The following is an 18172-nucleotide window of genomic DNA, read 5'->3' on the forward strand; positions in this document are numbered from 1 at the left end:
CTTATGAAAATCCTGATGCGGCCCGGCCTCAACTAGATTCCGCCTCCAGCGGCCCCCGGCTGATTTGAGTTTGAGACCCCTGCTCTAATGCATTTAAAACCTCAAAAAAGTTGAGTTTTCATGGTTTGGCCCCATTAATATTTTTTTTTATAATCAAAGTTGCAATATTTCTTTGAAGATCACAGTTTGTTTTTTTTATTTACATTTTTTTTTTCAACTTTTCAATATTTTTTTTGTACTTTTGAGTTTAAACTGTTCTTCATTATTTACAATCTGGGTTTTTCATTTACTTTCCCCTGATCCTGATTTGAGCCCACAGTTTGACCTCAAACATGTTTTAAAACTAGTTTTTTAAATAAACTAGAAGCTCTTTCTTTAGGAGAAGTTAGTTTTTGAATATGATTTTTTATCCATCATTAATATTCTCTCAATATCATAATTCCAGCTTCAGTGGCAGTGGCGTTTCTTCATCAGGGTTCACTCATCTTCCTCATCTAGGTTTACCTGCTTAGGTAAATATTCAAAGGACAGATTGGATTATATTTTCATGGTTCATTTGAGAACAGTTGACATTTTCCAAATGTTCGCTCCAAAGCCACTCCTTTTATTCAATCCCATCAGGCAGCAGTTTGTTGTTACCTAGAAAGGAACTTTTTCAACGATGAATTAAAAGAAAAGCGTTTGCCTAGACCTGAATATAGCAGACTCGGTCCAGTCACTGACAGCACACATCTCACAGGATGTTGATCAAGATGGAGTTATTTGAAAAAAAGCCATTTCACACATCAAAAATAAAGTTAAATTAAACATAAATGACAAAGTCTTTGGAAATGAAGCAGAGGAACATTTCCAGTGTGGGTTTACAGCATCTTGACGCGTTTGCTCATTTCCTTGAGCAAACATCAATCCCTCTCTTTATCTTTTTATTCCTCTGGCCAAACCCAGATCAGCAAACTTCTTCCCTGCACAGCGCGGGACAGAAACGGCGGGCTGCGCTGAGCTCCAGCTGCACCATGACAAGGTATTAAACTCAAAGCTGTTTTAATCTCTACCATATCATGACATGTTCACTAAAGCACGGAACAGGAGATCACAGCCCTTCAGTGTAATTAGTCTGGGATTTGACTTTAATTACCAACATCATTCAATCCAGATCCATTCTTTACGGGGGGGTGGGATGTGGGGGTTTGAGAAATCCTGGCTGACGACTTTCGCTGCAATTTTCTTGATGATCGGAGCTGCCAGATGATGAAGTTGTGACATAATTCCATTTCATTTTGGCAGGTCTAAGTGATGAAAGATTGTTCCCCAGCAACCCAACTGAGAGCTCGTTTGGAAAGAGTGGTACATTCCAAAAGCGGCGGTGCACTGACTCCGCCCCCGACCGAGTGGACACACCAGTTTCTTTGACGCGGAGTGTGCACTGACTGAGCTGTGCACTAAAGCCTGGAGAGAGGGCTTAGCGTGTGCACAGCCCACTCTGAATGCAGCATGTGTTCCAACTTAAAATTCCACTTTCCCCTGCTTCTTTCCCCGCCGCTGCTCCTGCTTAGGAGCAGCTTTCCAATGCTTCCAAAGGGCTGTTAGTGAGAAGAAATCAGAAGGTGGAGAACTTTACCTCACTGATGAAGACGAGCTCCTTAGGTTCAAGGTGAGAGTAAAAAAAATGGCCTGGCCTTAATTTGGAGAACAGAAGAAAACAGGCCGGAGCTCTCCACAAACTCTGAGCTGCTGGAGACCTGAGGTCGGCTGCAGCCGGTGGACCTCAAGAGGGTGAAAATCCCTCACAAACAGGACATGGAGGCAGGACGGGGGAGGACAAAACTGATCTGGACCACCACAAACTCAAACGCCGTCCCACAGCACCTGACAGGCCCGGCAACACCACCAACAAACGTGAATGCAGCTGCTGCATATTTGTTCCTGTTTTGCAATCACAAATGTTCAAATGTTCAAGGCTGAAAAAGTTAAAGTGTTAGCATACTTAGTGCAGTACTGCACAATACTACCACACTGTATGTGTGGGTGCACATGGAGCAGAGAGAGCAAGCTCAGCAGACATGAAGACCCCAACCAGCTGGTGTAAACCCCACCAGGAACAAGTGCCCACTCCACCGGATCAGGGAGTCTGTCTGACAGGACCGTTTTTCTGCAGAACTGAAGTTCATCTACATCAGGAGTGTCAAACTCAATCGCACCAGGGGTCAAAATCCAAAACTCACCTTTGGTCGCGGGCCGAATAGGATAAACATTTATTAAACACTCTAAAACTACATTTTTAAAACTTTAAAACTGTAACTTTTTAACATAATTATGAACTAGATATATAGCATTACCTGTCATAATGCTAGTGTGAATACTGTAAGCTGAATTTAGCTGCTGAATATGCTAGTGTAGATAGATGAAAATGCTGAAATGATAACTGAAATCGCTTAAGATGATTGCAAGTTAAAATATTAGCTAAATGCCAAATTTTCCTAAAAAAAAACTTAGGTCGGCCAAAACAGCTAGCATGTAGCTGAAAAAAATAGCTAAACTTCAAAACAGCCAAAAAAACGTTTTTAAAAAAAAGCCTAAATTAACCAAAACAGCTAAAGTGTAGCTGAAATATTAGCTAAACTCCAAAGTAGCCTAAAAAATCTTAGTAAATGCTAAAATTGTAAAAAAGCTAGCAGAATGATAATTTTTAAACTTTAAAACAGTAACTTTTTAACATAATTATGAATAATAAAAAGACAGGAATATTATTCCAGAATAAATCAACTTAAACCTTAAATAACTTTCAATATTTTACTCTCCATAAAATATATATTTTTTCAAAATAAACAAGTTAGAAATAAGCGCAATATAACATCGGGTCATTAATAACAATAAGATAAAATGATCTGGAGGGCCAGATCCGGCCCCTGCGCCTTGACTTTGACACATGATCTACAGCAAAAGCTGTGACGTCCAGCACAACACACTGAATTTAACTCGGCAAACTGGTCAAAATGCTGATTTTGAACTTTCAGTAATTTTCAGTCTCAGAATAGTTCTATTGATCCATTCTCAAAGTGTTCTCAGTGGTCTTTTCCAAAATAAAATCTGAGTTTTCTGGAATATACTTTCTGCAAAGCGGCAGTAGTTCATTAAAAATTAGCCTGTGAGCAGGACAGTTAGCGCAGAGCAGGCAGCTTTTGTCCAACCTTACATATTTTCTACGTTGCAATTAAGTTCTTTTTCAAATGTCTTTTTTTTCTGCTCTTGATTCACAGCAATTTGAATCAAGAAATACTGAAAAATTACATTTTAAGCTGAATTTTTTATGTCCTTACATTATAAGCCACAAGAACATATACATCAGGGGGGGTCTTTAAACCAACCCGAGCCTGCAGCAGCTTCTCACCCTGAACCATCTTTATTCACCGTGAAAAACATCAGCCCTGCAGGCCAGGATAACCTCTGACCTCTTGGTGTGAAGAGGGATTCAGAACAATCCTCCACTCCGACCGTGTCAATATTTGGCTTCAGCGTGCACCCCACAAGTGCAATCAAGGCCAAAAAGCATTTTAACATTTGAAAAGAAACCAGCATTTAGATGCAGCCTCTGAGTAAACTGAAGGTTTGCTATTTGTCAACAGCAAATGAATCAAGTCAACAAGAAGTCAGAGCACAGTAACCAGTCTGTTCGTCTGCTGAGGCTCCCTCAGCTCCACAGACCTGGTCCGAACCGCATCTGCCACCGAACGGCTGGACTTCTCGAGCAGATACCTGAATCTTGATGGGCCAGGTGAAGTTGCTGACATAAACGAAGAAGGTTATGTTCGGGTTGTTGCGGAAGTCGAAGTTCTCGTTGGAGAAGGTGTCCTTGAACTCCTTGATGTTGCTCCGTGACACGATGGGAATCTCCTCTCCAGCCTGCGTGCCTGCTGAACGACCAGGGGACAGGCAGGGAGGACGGTCAGGCCTTACCACCGATACAATGATAGTAACTAACAAATCAATATGTCGTCAATTTTGACATTTTAATTTGAATTAAAATGTCTAAAGTAGAATGCTTGATGTCTGGCTATTTTGGCTGAATAATTGTCTTCATTTCCTGTCTACACGTTTATCTAGAAGGCATAATTATCACAGGGAGCTGGTTTAAACTCACCAGTAAAGCTAGTAGCCCAGGTGATGTTCAGGTTGAAGTTCTTGGAGGCATTAATGAACATGTCTAGATCCCGGTTTGCCTGAGGAGAGAGTGAAATCCCGTCAGAAACCAGCAGAAACATCCACATCAGCTTCATCAAGAGAAACCTGAAGCGAGGAAAGGGTTCGCAGGTGTTTGGAGGAGCGTTCAAAGAGCAGGACAGAGACTGAGGCTGTGTCTGCAGCGGCTCGGCACACACAGACACACAGGCAGGCCCTGTGCTGGAGATGAGGTCATGTTTGCACAGCCAAAGAAGCTAAACTACATGAAATGTTTAAACAAGAACCCCTGAAGGAAGCTGCATTCATCACAGCTGCTGAAAGTGAGGGTGAAACCATGTAAAGTAGACCTGCAGGAAAACATTGAATTCAAGTTTACTGTAAAACTTTTTTTAAAAGTGAATCCTTATTAAATCCTTAAAGGACATTTACATCAGCTGGGTTTCTTTTTATATGAAAGAGTAAAACATTTTTTTTTGTCCTAGATTTGCTTCAGTTTGAGGCCTTTGAAGGTTTGTCAGAGGAGAAAAACATCTGAATGATGTCTTCATTTCATGCTGCAGAACACAGATTGAATGAGCTTTGGTTTGATGAGAAAACATCGATAATGGGACCAAATCAGAGCTCTGCAGTCACATACAGACGGTGCATTTTTATGAGGCTGAGGCTCACAGCATTCAGCTGCTGACCAACAATGCTTTTTCACGCAAATATGTTAGATAAAAAAACTTTGATTTAACTATATTCAAACAGAATAGTAAGAGCCACGTGCATGTAAGATTATAAAAACATTTCTTTTTCATTAATGCAATAGCTTTTTTTCCAGCTTTAGTCAGCATTAAGCTAACTTTTTTATTCAATCATGAAACACAAAGGAGACGTATGTGTGCTGCTTTCTGCACCTGTTCACTCACGACTTGTATTGTTTTATTTAAGATTAGGAGGCGTAACGGATCACAGACAATCCGTGATCAGTACGAATCACTAGCCACGGTTTGAACATGTACCGTAGATCACTCACCTCCCCTCCTCCCCCCACCGCCGCTGCGTACCTCGCGCACGCATTATTAAAATCAATTGTGTCCACACCGAATGCAATTGGCGCCAAATTCATGTACTATACACCGTCTTTGTTTCAACAAGCATCACATTTCCTTCTTGGCGGTTATCCAAAGGTCTGTTAATCTGAAGCTCCCGCTGTGTGTGGGAGGAGCATCCATCAAAAACTTTTCTGGAACTTGCCATGGAGGACGCGGATACAAAGAGATCTGGTTTATTTATGTTGAAGAGCTAAAAGAAAGCATCGGTGCACGTCTCCGTGTCTGGGTTCAGATCTCCTGGTGAGGAGCAGAAGCTGTCCTGCAGCCGCTGCTCAGTTACAGGAACGTCCCATCAGGGGAAGGCAGTACGGCAAGCCAAAAGGATCAAGAATCGCCAGGAAAAGCGGTATGGCTGTACCTCAACTGCACATGTACTACAGATCTGTACTACGGATAATTATTTGAAATATTTAAATGTTCCCACAGCTAGTTTCAATGCTAAAATTAATACCAAAAAAATAATGAAAGTTTAATTTTAACTTTTTCATTTAAGATTAAATTGGACATGGGGGGGTTGCGTATTAATCATTCTTTTCTCTCAGTCTTTGTAGATTTGATCTCCAGCCACGTAAATGTCATCAGAAAATACATGTTTTACATGTTTGTTTAGGTTCAAAGTTCCAAGATGTGTGAGTGTATATTTATGCTTTGAAGTACTTTATATATAATAAAAGACGCGTTTTAAAGCTTTTTTTAAGTACTTTTCGGCTTTTATCTTCTTGTTGTTTCCTGTTGCTTTTTACTTTTCACTGATCCAAAAAATGATCCGAACCGTGACCCTAAAACCGTGACACGATCCGAACTGTGATTTTGTGATCTATTACACCCCCACTTAAAATCTTATCTGATTCATTTTTACTCAATAACATAAACCAACATTTGCTTCTGTAATTTTAATAAAAAGCTGATCTTTGTTTTACTGCACTGTACTTTCTTTTTCTAAGAGTTGATTTATGATTGAAGTTCCACTCCAGTCATCTTTTGATCTATTTTCAAAGCGTTCCCAGTGGTCTTTCAACTAAGATTATCCAGTTTTTAGCCAAAATCAACAAACCTTTGCTGTTTTTTAAGACAGTTTCTGCAGGAGTTTAAAAAAATTCACCTCTGAGTTGTGGGCGGGACCACTGGCATGGAGTAAGGCCGCCCCCTTCCCATCATCCATCTGTTTACATGCTCTCCTGCTAGCCACAGCCCCTCACACCCTCATCCTAACATTAGCAGTGCAACAAAAATGGTGAGCAATATCGTTTCTATCCATTCGTATAGTTTAGATCCAGATTCCAGCTCAGACGAGGAAAACAAAGACGTTCATGGATCTGTTTGTCTGTGAGTGGATGATCAGAATGGGGTGTGTTTTCTACATCACAACTACAACCTTTTTCCAGCTATATTTATTCACATGCTCCTGATTCACAGCAATCTGAATAAAGAAATACTCAGACATGCAGTTTTAATCTGAATTTTCTTTATACATCATCAGAAAAATGGAGAGGATCTTTCATTAATGTTATTCTGCAACCTCAGGTTACATAAATCAGATTATATTCTGCCTTGAAAGACACTTTTTCCACCTGATTCCAGACATTCTGGGTAATAATCTGATGTTTTGTGCAAACTGTCAACCTTTACTTTTGAACTCTACTGGAGTAGTTTGAAGGACTACTCTTTACTTCTGTTTGAGTAGAAAAAGTTTGAGGTGTCACTTTTGAAAGCTCTTTTGGTTATCTTATAGGAAACTGGATTCTATATGAAAGGATGCTTTAAAATCCTGATCAAACAGCTGCTGCCCTCAGACATACCTCTTCAGGTGTGGCCACAAAGTTTATGGCTGTGTAGTAGCGGTCGTCCTCCTGCGACAGGCTGAAGGTGAACTGGTAGTCGATGAGGAGCGTGTCTGAGAAGAAAACAAGAATTACCATCTGCAGATTCAAAGACATGCTGCAACATCTCATCCTTTTTCTAAATAAGGACTCTGTTGTGTTTGTGGCTGGATGTGAAGACAGTGCAGTGTTTGGGTAATGAAAGTCATGAAAGCATCTCTGCAGCATAGTGAGTCTGGAGCAAATCCTTTTTCCTTTCATTACCACAAAAGTTCCAATTTCCAGTCTCTTTTGGACTTTATCGACCTGCACAGGAAAATGAATTTCCTTTGTCACTTAGCAGTCACACAGGCTGCAGTTTTCTGGAATTGCATGATCCTTCTCAAGCTGACGTCAATGAGAGCAACAGAGAAACCTTTATGACTCAGTCAAACCTTTAGAGGATCGTGTTCAAACTATCTGATCATTCAGACCTCTTCAGGATCTGCTCTGCTTCTTCTTCATACAGTCTTTGGGTTATTTACAAACATTTAATCAACTCCGTGTCCTATGAAAGTTTTTCCGTTTCCTTCTGATTCTGATTTTTTTATTTAGATCTTTAAATTTCTTTTCTGAATTTTTTGAATTCTTGATTTTCGATGGCCCAGAAATTCGATGGAAGAAAATTTGATGGAAAAACTCGCTTTATCTGTTTCACTAGAACAAACCAGTCGAGCAAACGCTGACGACACGTCAGTGTCATGATTGGATGGCAATCGATGTGCTCCTGATCGATAGGTTGTTCTAGTGAGACAGAGAAAGCGAGGTTTTTACACTGAAAGTTTTTCAATCGAATTTCTGAGCCATCAGAAATCAATGGTTCAAAAGAAAATTCAGAAAAAAATTTAAAGGTTTAAAAAAAAATACAAAATGATAAATATAAAGGTTTAAAAAAATTCTGAATTACAATTCAAAAGTTTAAAAAAAAATCAGAAATAAATTTCAAAGGTTTAAAAATGTAGAATGAAGATTTAAAGGTTTAAAAAAAATCAGAATTAAAATTCAAAGTTTAAAAAAAATCAGAATTAATGGAACAGAAAAGCTTCCATAGTTTCCTTCTCTGGTTTGTAAACATGCTTCATAAGAAATCACTCTGATCCTGAGCTGATGCAGCATCAAATGAAGAAATTCAACATGTAAAATTAAAAAAAAAACACACACACACACACACACACACACACCACACTTGAAGCAGTAATGAAAGGACCCAGAACGGATGCCGACATTTTCAGATGGTTAACCTCCTCAGAGCTTTAACGTCTCTGCTCGATTTGGAGTGATATCAAACAGAAATGAGTAGATTTTCAGAAGCCTGGCTTCTCATTTACCTAATCAGTCAGAAAATTGTTCCATTTATTACATTAATTTGAGGAATAACAGATAAGACTGGTTATTAATATCTGCTAGCTTCCACAGTTATCTGAACTTTACTCATGTGGGGGGAACACAAACACACACATGAGTTCTACAGGCCAGGCGACACACCTGAACGCTTGGCTGTGTGTCCTGATGGCTTTCAATATTTATGTGGGAGAATCTCCACAACAATAAGCTTCAAGTCTCTTCACTAATACTAATGTGGCAGTATTTAGCTTTGTTTTTTGGGTTTTGTTCTGCATTTTGTGTACTCTATTAACCATTCTTGATCTTAGCTCTGTTCAGTTCAGCACACTCGGTTTTGTGTAATGGTAGCATTTGTTAGAGTGGCTAGCGTTTAATAAAGTGGCTAGCATTTGTTAAAGTGGCTGGCATTCATTGGAGTGGATTTCACTGGGTTAGGTGGAAGGCATTTGTTGGTGTAGCTAACACTCGTTGGAGCAGGTAGTAATTGCTGGAGCAGCTAGCAGTCGTAGAATCCGTTGGATGCGTTTTGTGGCTAGCACTCAGTCTCTGCGTGGCTAGTGCTCCGTTTTTGTGTGGCTAGCGCTCCGTTTTTGTGTGGCTAGCGCTCCGTTTTTGTGTGGCTAGCGCTCCGTTTTTGTGTGGCTAGCGCTCCGTTTTTGTGTGGCTAGTGCTCCGTTTTTGTGTGGCTAGTGCTCTGTTTTTGTGTGGCTAGTGCTCCGTTTTTGTGTGGCTAGTGCTCCGTTTTTGTGTGGCTAGTGCTCTGTTTTTGTGTGGCTAGTGCTCCGTTTTTGTGTGGCTACTGCTCTGTTTTTGTGTGGCTAGTGCTCCGTTTTTGTGTGGCTAGTGCTCTGTTTTTGTGTGGCTAGCGCTCTATTTTCGTGTGACCAGCGTTTCATGTGGTCCTAAACACCCTCTTAGGTTAAAAACTTCTTTAGGAAAGAAGTTTTATTTAAGTGTTACGGCTGTGGCTGTAGTTAGTTTTAGTTTCTTTTTTTCCATTTTGTTCTGTGTTTAGTATTCTCCGTCTATGTCAGAGTGAGACTTCTGTGTTTTTCAGGATCTTTATGTGTCTGTGTGAATTTCTTTCAGGTGTGGTGCTGGAAGGCTGTGGCTCCCCTATGGGTTAGGGGTAGTCCCAAGTTAATGGAGGGAGCCTTTAAAACCACTGTGTGGACCTGCAGCCCACAAGAAGGGAGCTGGGCACCAACCAGTCTCCACTGCAGCTCGATGCTCTTCTCCACCTGTTGTGCTTTTGTTGTGTTGCACGTTGTACTCTCTGTAGAATCTTGTGTTTAGGTCCCACCCTGTTCTTTAGTTTTTGGTATTAGTTATATTTTAAGTGAAGCTGCAGGAGTGAACTGCCGTTTTCTTTAGTATAAGTTTTCTCTTGTTTTTTTTGCAGGTAAGCTTTCTGGGTTTGAGTTAGGTAGGGTTTTTGCTCGTTATTTTAGCATTGGTTCACCTCAAAGCCTTTTGCTTCACATTTCAGGTATTGCTTGTTTGACTTCTTGTAAATAAATATGTTATCTTTTTTAATGGAGACATTGTTTTAATGTGTTTGTTACACATTTTTCTTAGTTTGCTCCTCCGATCCCCTAGACAAAAAGGGGCATAACAAAATATTTATTAATGTACAGAACTAGTGCAGTTTGAGCACAACTATGCAATCTATAGACTAAAATATATTCTGTTTTTTTAATTGGTCAAACTGCTCATTGTATGGACAGCGTGTGAGTAAGCCGTGAACGTTATCCGACATGTTCCTCATCTGCTGCAGGTTTGCTGGACTCTCTCCTCCGGCTGACATTTTCCTTAACAGAGTTTTCTTGGACAAACAGGTCTGCTCCTTTGCTTTGACCAGAGCAGTAATTAGAGCCAGACCTCATTGTGTTTTCTTTTTGGCAATCATCAGAGCCTGAAGTGAGGTTAGTCACTGAAATTCCACTTACAGTAGCAGGTCCCTTTGAGGGGGTTGCCTTGGTAACGACTCTCCACTTCACACCTGAAAGGAAGGAAAAGAAAATTGAACAAACAGGAAGAAGAACAAAAAAAAGAGAAGAGAGGTGGTGAAAAAGGGCCGGGCTGTAACTGCTGTCCCCAAAAATGTACTCCATCTTCAAAGAAAACGTTTAACTTGAACAGGTTTGTCCAGCACTGATGATGGAGGAAATCATGGGAGGCGTGGAGCAGGACGAAGCCAATAGAAGACGGACAGGAATCAAACTCACAGGTGGCAGCGGTCTCCCTTGATGCCCTTGGTGGTGCAGAAACATTTGCCATTGTTGGGGTTGCACATGCTGGCGTGGCCATTACACTTGCAGGCTGCAACAAGACGAACCGCAAAGATGAACTCTTTGAATAAAAACTCTCTTTGAATATAAATTTATGAACTGACAAGTAAAGCTGAGACACTGAAACAGAAACATCTTCCTCTGTGTCTGTTTGCTACATAAAAAATTTAAATACTGTTTACAGACGGGCTCATCAACAAACTGATTCTTATTGTGTAAACCGTGCCGTGTGCGCTTCACACTTTTAAAGTAGAAATGACGGCTCACACACTGTAGCAGCATGGAGACAGGAAGCTCAATTAACCTGCTGGCATGATTACATTTTTCCCTGGATTGACTGACTGTCAGCTCTGGCTGTGGAGAAAATCTTTTTTTCCCAGGAAAAGCTTTGAACTAGGGCATTCTGCTAGCTTTTTGGACTATTCTGGCATTTATTAAGGCTATTTAGGCTGTTTTGGAGTTTAGCTAATATTTCAGCTACGTGCTAGCTGTTTTGGCTAACTTGGGCTTTTTTTACTCATGTCGGGGGGAACACACAAACACACACATGCGTTCTTTAGGTTAATTTGGCATTTAACTAATATTCCAGCTGGCTATCAGCTCAGCGTTTTCAGCTATCAATTTCAGCATCTTCAGCTGCCAAATTCAGCTTACAGCATTCACTCTACCATTATCGCAGAAAATGCTAGTGTGAATATACCTAGTTTTAAGTTAGTTTAAAGCTAATGATGGTTAAGATGTTTGTTTTACATCCACTTTGCGCATGACCTGATTAGTCAACTAATCGGAAAAAATAATCAGTGATTAGTGGACTACTAAACTAATTGTTTGTGGCAGCACTACTTTGAACTGCAGCCAGGACTCGCAGAAACGGTCCACGTTAAACCGTACTGTAAAGGCGACATATTACATGAAGTGGAGTGCAGAAAAGTTGACTGGTTGCTTTAGTCAGAGGAAGACACTTACGCTGACAGCTGCCGCCGTTGGTTGGGTCTCCGTAGTATCCTGAGACGCAGCTCTCACACTGCCGGCCGGTGGTCAGGTCCTCGCACTTCTCACAAACGCTCTCGTTGACGCACTGACTGTGGCCATTACACTGACACGCTGCCAACCCAGAAACAAAGCACTTTAGAGTACATCAGAGCGCTGGGCATTCTGCAAAGACTGGGAAGCGGATGTGATAAATAACACCTTTCCTGACAAGAAAACGTGTGAAGAAAGGTGTTATTTGTCATGTGAGCACAACTACCTACAGCGTTCTGACTGCTGTGTTACAAACAGAAGCAGTGATCTTCAGACGGAAGACTGCATTTCCTGTTCTAGCTCTCCAAACTCCGGCCCTTTACCTGGACAGTGGATGAAGGACCAGTCGTATTTGGCCTCACTCGGACACATGCTGGAGTTGAGAGCAGGATGGGGGCTGGGGGGCAGGCCTGGCAGGGTGGAGGGGGCTGGGACGGAGGTCTGGAAGGGCCCGCGGTAGGAGCCTTCGATGCACTGGCCTTTGCCTGTGTTGCTGGGGTCGGTGCACCAGCCGCAGCCGGGCTGGTCCAAACACTGTCCACAGGTTCGGTACCCCGAACAGTTCTCCGCTGCAGCAGAGACAGACCAAATCACTTCAATCATCATAGCAAATGTTTCACTTGTTCATTACTGAGCTCAGAGAAACGTACGTGGACAAGTGCTGAGAGTGTACCACTCCATGCACTGGCCGAAGGGGAAGGAGGCCACGTATGCATTGGAGTCGACGCACTGCTTCATGTTGCTGCACCACATGCACTCGGAGCTGCTGCTGGTGCACTCGCTGCAGGTGGTTCTCATGGCACACGGGGTCCGGCACTGCTTGGCACTGTGGTTGGCTGAAGAGAGAGCAGACAGTTTACTATGCTGACATCTCCACTGATGATTCATGTTAGTTTAATCTAAGTAGACCTTTTTTATTTATTATATGTGAGAGCGCTCTGCCTCAATCAGTGACAAAAAAACGTTGATGTGAAAGTTTTCAACCAGCTCTACAGCAGATAGAGAGAATCTACACACACTTTTAATCAGGTGGAGATAAACTGTAATGCTACGGTCACACCGGGCTCAGAAACACACGTTTGAGCGACTGCTTTCAATTAAAAGTCTGTGTAAATGCACGTATATGCATGTTTCAGGCTTCCACGTTCAAAACTCTCACGTTCACCCGTCACTAAGGGATATCTTCAAGGGGCCATATGATGATTTCAGAGCAATCTATGTCCATATATGTGATCATATATTACCTTTGGAAGACTAAAAAAACTAATTATTTATGAAATATTAGTTATTTATGTGAGTTTTTCCAACCCTGAAGTAATCACCTATGTGACACTACCTTTATTCTGTAATTTTTCCATGTTGTATTGACACACTAGACATAAAATCATGCAAAAGCAGAAAATTCCATCTGAAAAAATTGGTTTAATTTCATAAAAACAACAAGAAATGAAGTCAACAACCAAATTAACCTGTTTTTGAATGAAAAAACAAAAATAATTCCAGGTGAAATTCCCAGATTCCTTATTTGGGCCACATTTATGAACGGTTACTGTTGATAGAAGAACAACACAGACCTTACAGGTCAATGATGTGACCTTCAGCTTCCAGGCAGCCCAAAAAATAAGAATTTCTCTCCTAAGAGCACTGCTGTTCACTTGACATGTTTCCTGGAATTCTATTTTCTTTTCTTTTCTTTTTCTTTCTTTTTATCCATTTTCCTTAATGTGTTTGTGAGGAACAATAAAAAGGTTTTAGTGAGAAGTTTGATCCAGCTGGATTTCAAGTCCGGCTGGAATCTGCTCGCAGGTGGGGGCGTGTCTGTCTGCTCTGTTGCTCTCCTCTCGGGACTTACACAGAGAAATGCAGTTTCTGCCATTCTTTGACAATGCCAGTGGTGGTGGTTGTTGTAGTTTAATCACGTCGTACCCCATACAAAAATAAAATTGTGAACGGTTTCCTCTTTGTGGGATTTCTAATAGCGGACAGCCCCCTTTCACTCCGCCCCCAATGCGAGTGCGTTCGGATCGAAATTTGTCTTCTGCCTTATTTCTTAAAATAAAAGATCGCTTTTGTCCAAAAATTACAAATAAAGGCCATATTCACCCTTTAATTCGATAAAATATCAGTTACAGAAATAAACAAAAAGTTAAAGTTCATTTTAGACATCATTGATCTCACAGCTGCACAGCAGGACGCCTGAGGGCCGCCGTCGGTTCCAGAGGGTTAAAAGCTCAAAAAGTTGGTTTTTCCTGGTTTGGCCGCTTTAAGTCAGTTTTTGGGCTCTACATACAAAACGCACAGCAATAGTGCACACGTCAAAAATTAAATCAGGTTGAACTTTGACCAATTAGGGACTCAGATTTTGTTGTGACAAATGGATGGAGTCCTCCTTTAATTCACTGAAGTGCCAACTGTTTGAGAATTGATCACGAAGGAGAAAGTAATAATTGCGATTTCTCCCTGACTGGAATTCTATGACACCAACTCGTTCATATTCAGAATACAATTGTGACAGAAAAAGATTCACCAGATTTGCATCACGTTGACATTTCACACAAACCTCCTCAAACTGCATGAACATGCGCTGTCCAGCATGAGCATCATGTGCTAAAAGCACATTCAAGAACCTGCACTGAGCGCTTTCTTGAACGAGCCACACATGTCCGGAGCGTACGTTGCATCAGTTTGAATCATGAAGCTAATGGCGGAAAAAAGTGAATTTTCATCAAGAATGTCCTCTGCACGCTGAAGACAGTAAAAGTTCCGTCTGTCTGAGCCGTGTTGATTGACTATTTTAATGCTGGGCAGCAAAATTCAATCCTCTTAGTGGACTGATTAGTGATGACGGATAAAAAAAAAAAAAGGAGCTTTTGCTTTGTTCATCCTGCTGGTAGTAAATAAACTCCTTTTGAAACTTCATAAAACATAAACTTAGAACCCATTATTGATCCGTTTAGATAAGACATCTCCTGACTGATGAGAAAAGCTGACCTGGCCGTTCACACAGGCTGCCGTTCACCGGGTTGATGCAGGTTTGGGCCTTCAGCCCGCTGGGTGCAGGCTCTGCCAGGTACCCGCAGAAGCCCGCGTCGCTCGGCTCACCAGGCAGCCACTGCAGGATGGTGTTGGTGAAGGGCGACATGTCCTCCCAGCACCAGTAGGACACGTTGATCTTCCTCAGTCCCACCCACGGGGTGTACTGATGGAAACACAGGAAAAGGTTTGGGTTTGCGTGGATCAGCATGAAGATCTCCTGCATCAGTTTTGTGTGGAGGAAAGAGATAGCTCAGGAACTTCACTTCCACCAAATTCATGATGAACCCCAGTGAGAAACATCTGTACCACACCAACATAGTCGTCTCGCTGTGAGCAGTAATTTCTCATCTGTTGACGTAGCAATGATCAAAAAGAGATCACTCTCTCAGACAAATACCCCAGCGCCTGCATTCATTTCCATTTGCTGGATTGATCGATTGTGTCGGGAAATGCAAAACGGCCCAAATGGAGCCCATTTAAAACAGCAGGAAGACTGTTTTAAACTGTTAACACAGCAGACTGCCTTCAACGCTGAGGAAACAGACATGATTTCTTATGAATACATCATCATAATAAGTCATTCATTAAACTGTGCCGCTTTTTAAATGTACCACCATGTTGTTCTCTGCATGCATTTATTCCAAAGTAACACAACTGAACGACAACGAGTATTCAGAACAGCAGGATTAAACATTTTATGACACAAAAACGTATTGCAATACAAATGCTGTAGAGCACAGGTGTCAAACTCCAGGCCTCGAGGACCGGTGTCCTACATGTTTTCCAACCAACCTGCCATTGAAAGTTCTTATTGGCCAAACACACCTGATCCAGGTAATCAGCAGCAGATAGGGCAGGGTTTCTGTAAAAACACCAGGACATCGGCCCTTGAGGCCTGGAGTTCGACACCCCTGCTGTAGAGCATGTGTCAAAGTCGAGGCCCGGGGGCTACCTGTTTCGGCTACAATAAGCATTTTTTTCAGTTTCTTAGGCTATTTGGAATTGTAGCTAATATTTCAGCTACATGCTAGCTTTTTTGGCTAATTTACATTTTTTTAAGGCTTATTTGGCATTTAGCTAATATTTTAGCTGGCAATCAGCTTCAGCATTTTCAGCTTTTAGCTTTAGCGTTTTCAGATTTCAATTTCAGCATCTTCAGCTATGAGCACTAGCATTTTCAGTTGTCAAATTCAGCGTACAGCATTCATGCTAGCATTATCACAGGTAATGCTATATTTCTAGTTCATAATTATGTTATAAAGTTATGTTTTTAAAGTTTGAAAAAATTAGTTTTAGTGTAATAATCAGTGTAATAAGTTTAATAAATGTTTATTCTGTTCGGCCCTGGACCCAAGGTGTATTTTGGATTTTCTAAAGATCTAAAGCAGGAATTTTTGACAGAATATTTGTAGAGAGTTTTACTGCTAAAACAAATAAACTAAAGCTGAGCTTTCAAGCACATGGGCAGATATGTGGCCTATAAGAGACAATGTAAACGGTACTGTGCTAAGATTAGCTCATTGTTGGGATAAATTAGATCTGATGGAACAAATCAAATATCAGAGCCCCGAGAGAAAGCTGTTAAAAAGAAATTAGTTCTCTGCCCACCAGTCCAAGGATGGGAGCTTTGAAAATCTGGAATTACTATTCAACCTCCACAGACAGCCAAATGCAAAACAAATATTCTCATAAAATCATGAAGGAAAAACATTGAGGACATGTTAGCTGAACGCTTTTCCCCTCAACTATTTTGGTTCATTTTCAACAAAAAAAACAGATAGTTTAGCTGCTCCTCCACATTGCAAAGACTTCTACATCAGACACTCTAAAGCCAGGGATTGTCCTGATGAAGCTTCTCTTCTTCAACAGCAGCCCTGGTCCAGTCTTCATCCTTACCACCAGGCTCATGCTCTGCAGCTCCTTCAACACAAAGTCCACCTTCTTCTGTGTGGTGAGCGAGGCCAGCAGGGCGTTGTGGCTCCTGCAGGCCAGCTTGGCGTTATCATACGTGTCCTTAGCTGTGATAAACTTCAGACAGGAGTTGCCAACCAGGTGCCAGTTTTCTCCACACACATTTTCTGGAAGAGAAAAAACTGTAAAGATTTTCTTTTTTGTTTTCCTTAAACTCTAAACAGAATAAAACATTGTTTTCCATCAGCAGAAGGTGTAATCCTCAAGGTAACATCATTTATTCCACCATGAAGTTTACCTTGAGACCATGTGCTTAGAAATCAACCCCCTCAAAAAAACAAAGATTTGAATGTTTAAGAGACTTTAATGTGTAATTAGAAATGTTTCTGCTGCTCCATGAGGAGAACAGCTGTCCATGTTAACCAATAATCTCTCACTTTAAACTGGAAGTTTTTCAGTTCCAAACCTGTTAATGACTTCATATCAAAACAGCCCGACTCCTAAATAGCTGCTATGCTGTAAAGCACGTGTCAAAGTCAAGGCCCAGGGGCCGGATCCAGCCCTCCGGGTAATTCTATTTTATAGTTATTAATGGTCTGATGTTATCTTGCGCTTATTTCAAACTTGTATAATATTGCCCAAATATATTTTTATGTAGAGTAAAATAATGAAGGTTATTTAAGGTTTAAGTTGATTTATTCTGGAATAAAATTCCTGACTTTTTAATATTCATAATTATGTTAAAAAGTTTGGACTATTCTGTTTACTAAGATTTTTTTAGGCTATTTTGGAGTTAAGCATATATTTCAGCTACATCCTAGCTGTTTTGGCTAACCTACTTTTTTTTTAGGCCAATTTGGTATTTAGATAATATTTTAGGTGGCTATCAGCTCCAGTGATTTCATCTATCAGCTTACATCATTCACACCAGCATTATCGCAGGTAATCCTATATATCTAGTTCATAATTATGTTAAAAAAATTACGGTTTTAAAGTTTTAAAAATGTAGTTTTACAGACTTCAATAGATATTTATCCTGTTCGGCCCGCGACCTAAGGTGTGTTTTGGATTTTGGTGATTGAGTTTGACATCTCTGCCATAAGGGAAGGATTTGGATTCAGACACGGATGAACAGATGCACCTTTACAAAGCTGTTTTCATTTGTCTCCTAATGCAAAGTTCTGCAGTTTCTTCCAGAATAAAGCTCATGATTGAATCTGGTTCTTTATGCATTGCAGATGCTGATAATTGATTGATTGAGTTTGACACCCATGGTGTAAAAAGATAAAGCGGCAGAGTTTGCACCCTCTGAGACAGAAAATTAAAAACGTTTCACTCATTTGCTCTTGATGGCAGCAGCACATAACGCTGGAACAGGGTGGTGTTCTCCACTGGAGGTTCCTCTGTTCCTCATATGTTTGGTAACCAGAAC

At 40.9% G+C, this 18172-nt stretch overlaps 1 protein-coding gene across 5 annotated transcripts in view; it reads right to left on the reverse strand.

Moving 5' to 3' along the window:
- The window catches only part of atrn (attractin), a 130813-nt gene that overhangs the window by 71574 nt on the left and 41067 nt on the right, over positions 1–18172 (reverse strand). For 3 of the 5 annotated variants that reach the window (XM_024262193.2, XM_036210090.1, XM_024262336.2), the window contains exons 15-24: positions 16726–16922; positions 14785–14992; positions 12444–12629; positions 12117–12362; positions 11737–11874; positions 10708–10801; positions 10429–10481; positions 7076–7170; positions 4139–4217; positions 3754–3911 (exon numbers count right to left, since the gene is read on the reverse strand). In XM_024262193.2, the coding sequence (XP_024117961.1) occupies positions 3754–3911; positions 4139–4217; positions 7076–7170; positions 10429–10481; positions 10708–10801; positions 11737–11874; positions 12117–12362; positions 12444–12629; positions 14785–14992; positions 16726–16922 (1454 nt within the window). The remainder of the gene's footprint in view (positions 1–3753; positions 3912–4138; positions 4218–7075; positions 7171–10428; positions 10482–10707; positions 10802–11736; positions 11875–12116; positions 12363–12443; positions 12630–14784; positions 14993–16725; positions 16923–18172) is intronic. The other 2 variants (XM_024262268.2, XM_036210089.1) reach the window with 1 other exon arrangement.

This window comes from Oryzias melastigma, linkage group LG22, assembly GCF_002922805.2.
Source record: "Oryzias melastigma strain HK-1 linkage group LG22, ASM292280v2, whole genome shotgun sequence".
Lineage (NCBI taxonomy): Eukaryota > Metazoa > Chordata > Actinopteri > Beloniformes > Adrianichthyidae > Oryzias > Oryzias melastigma.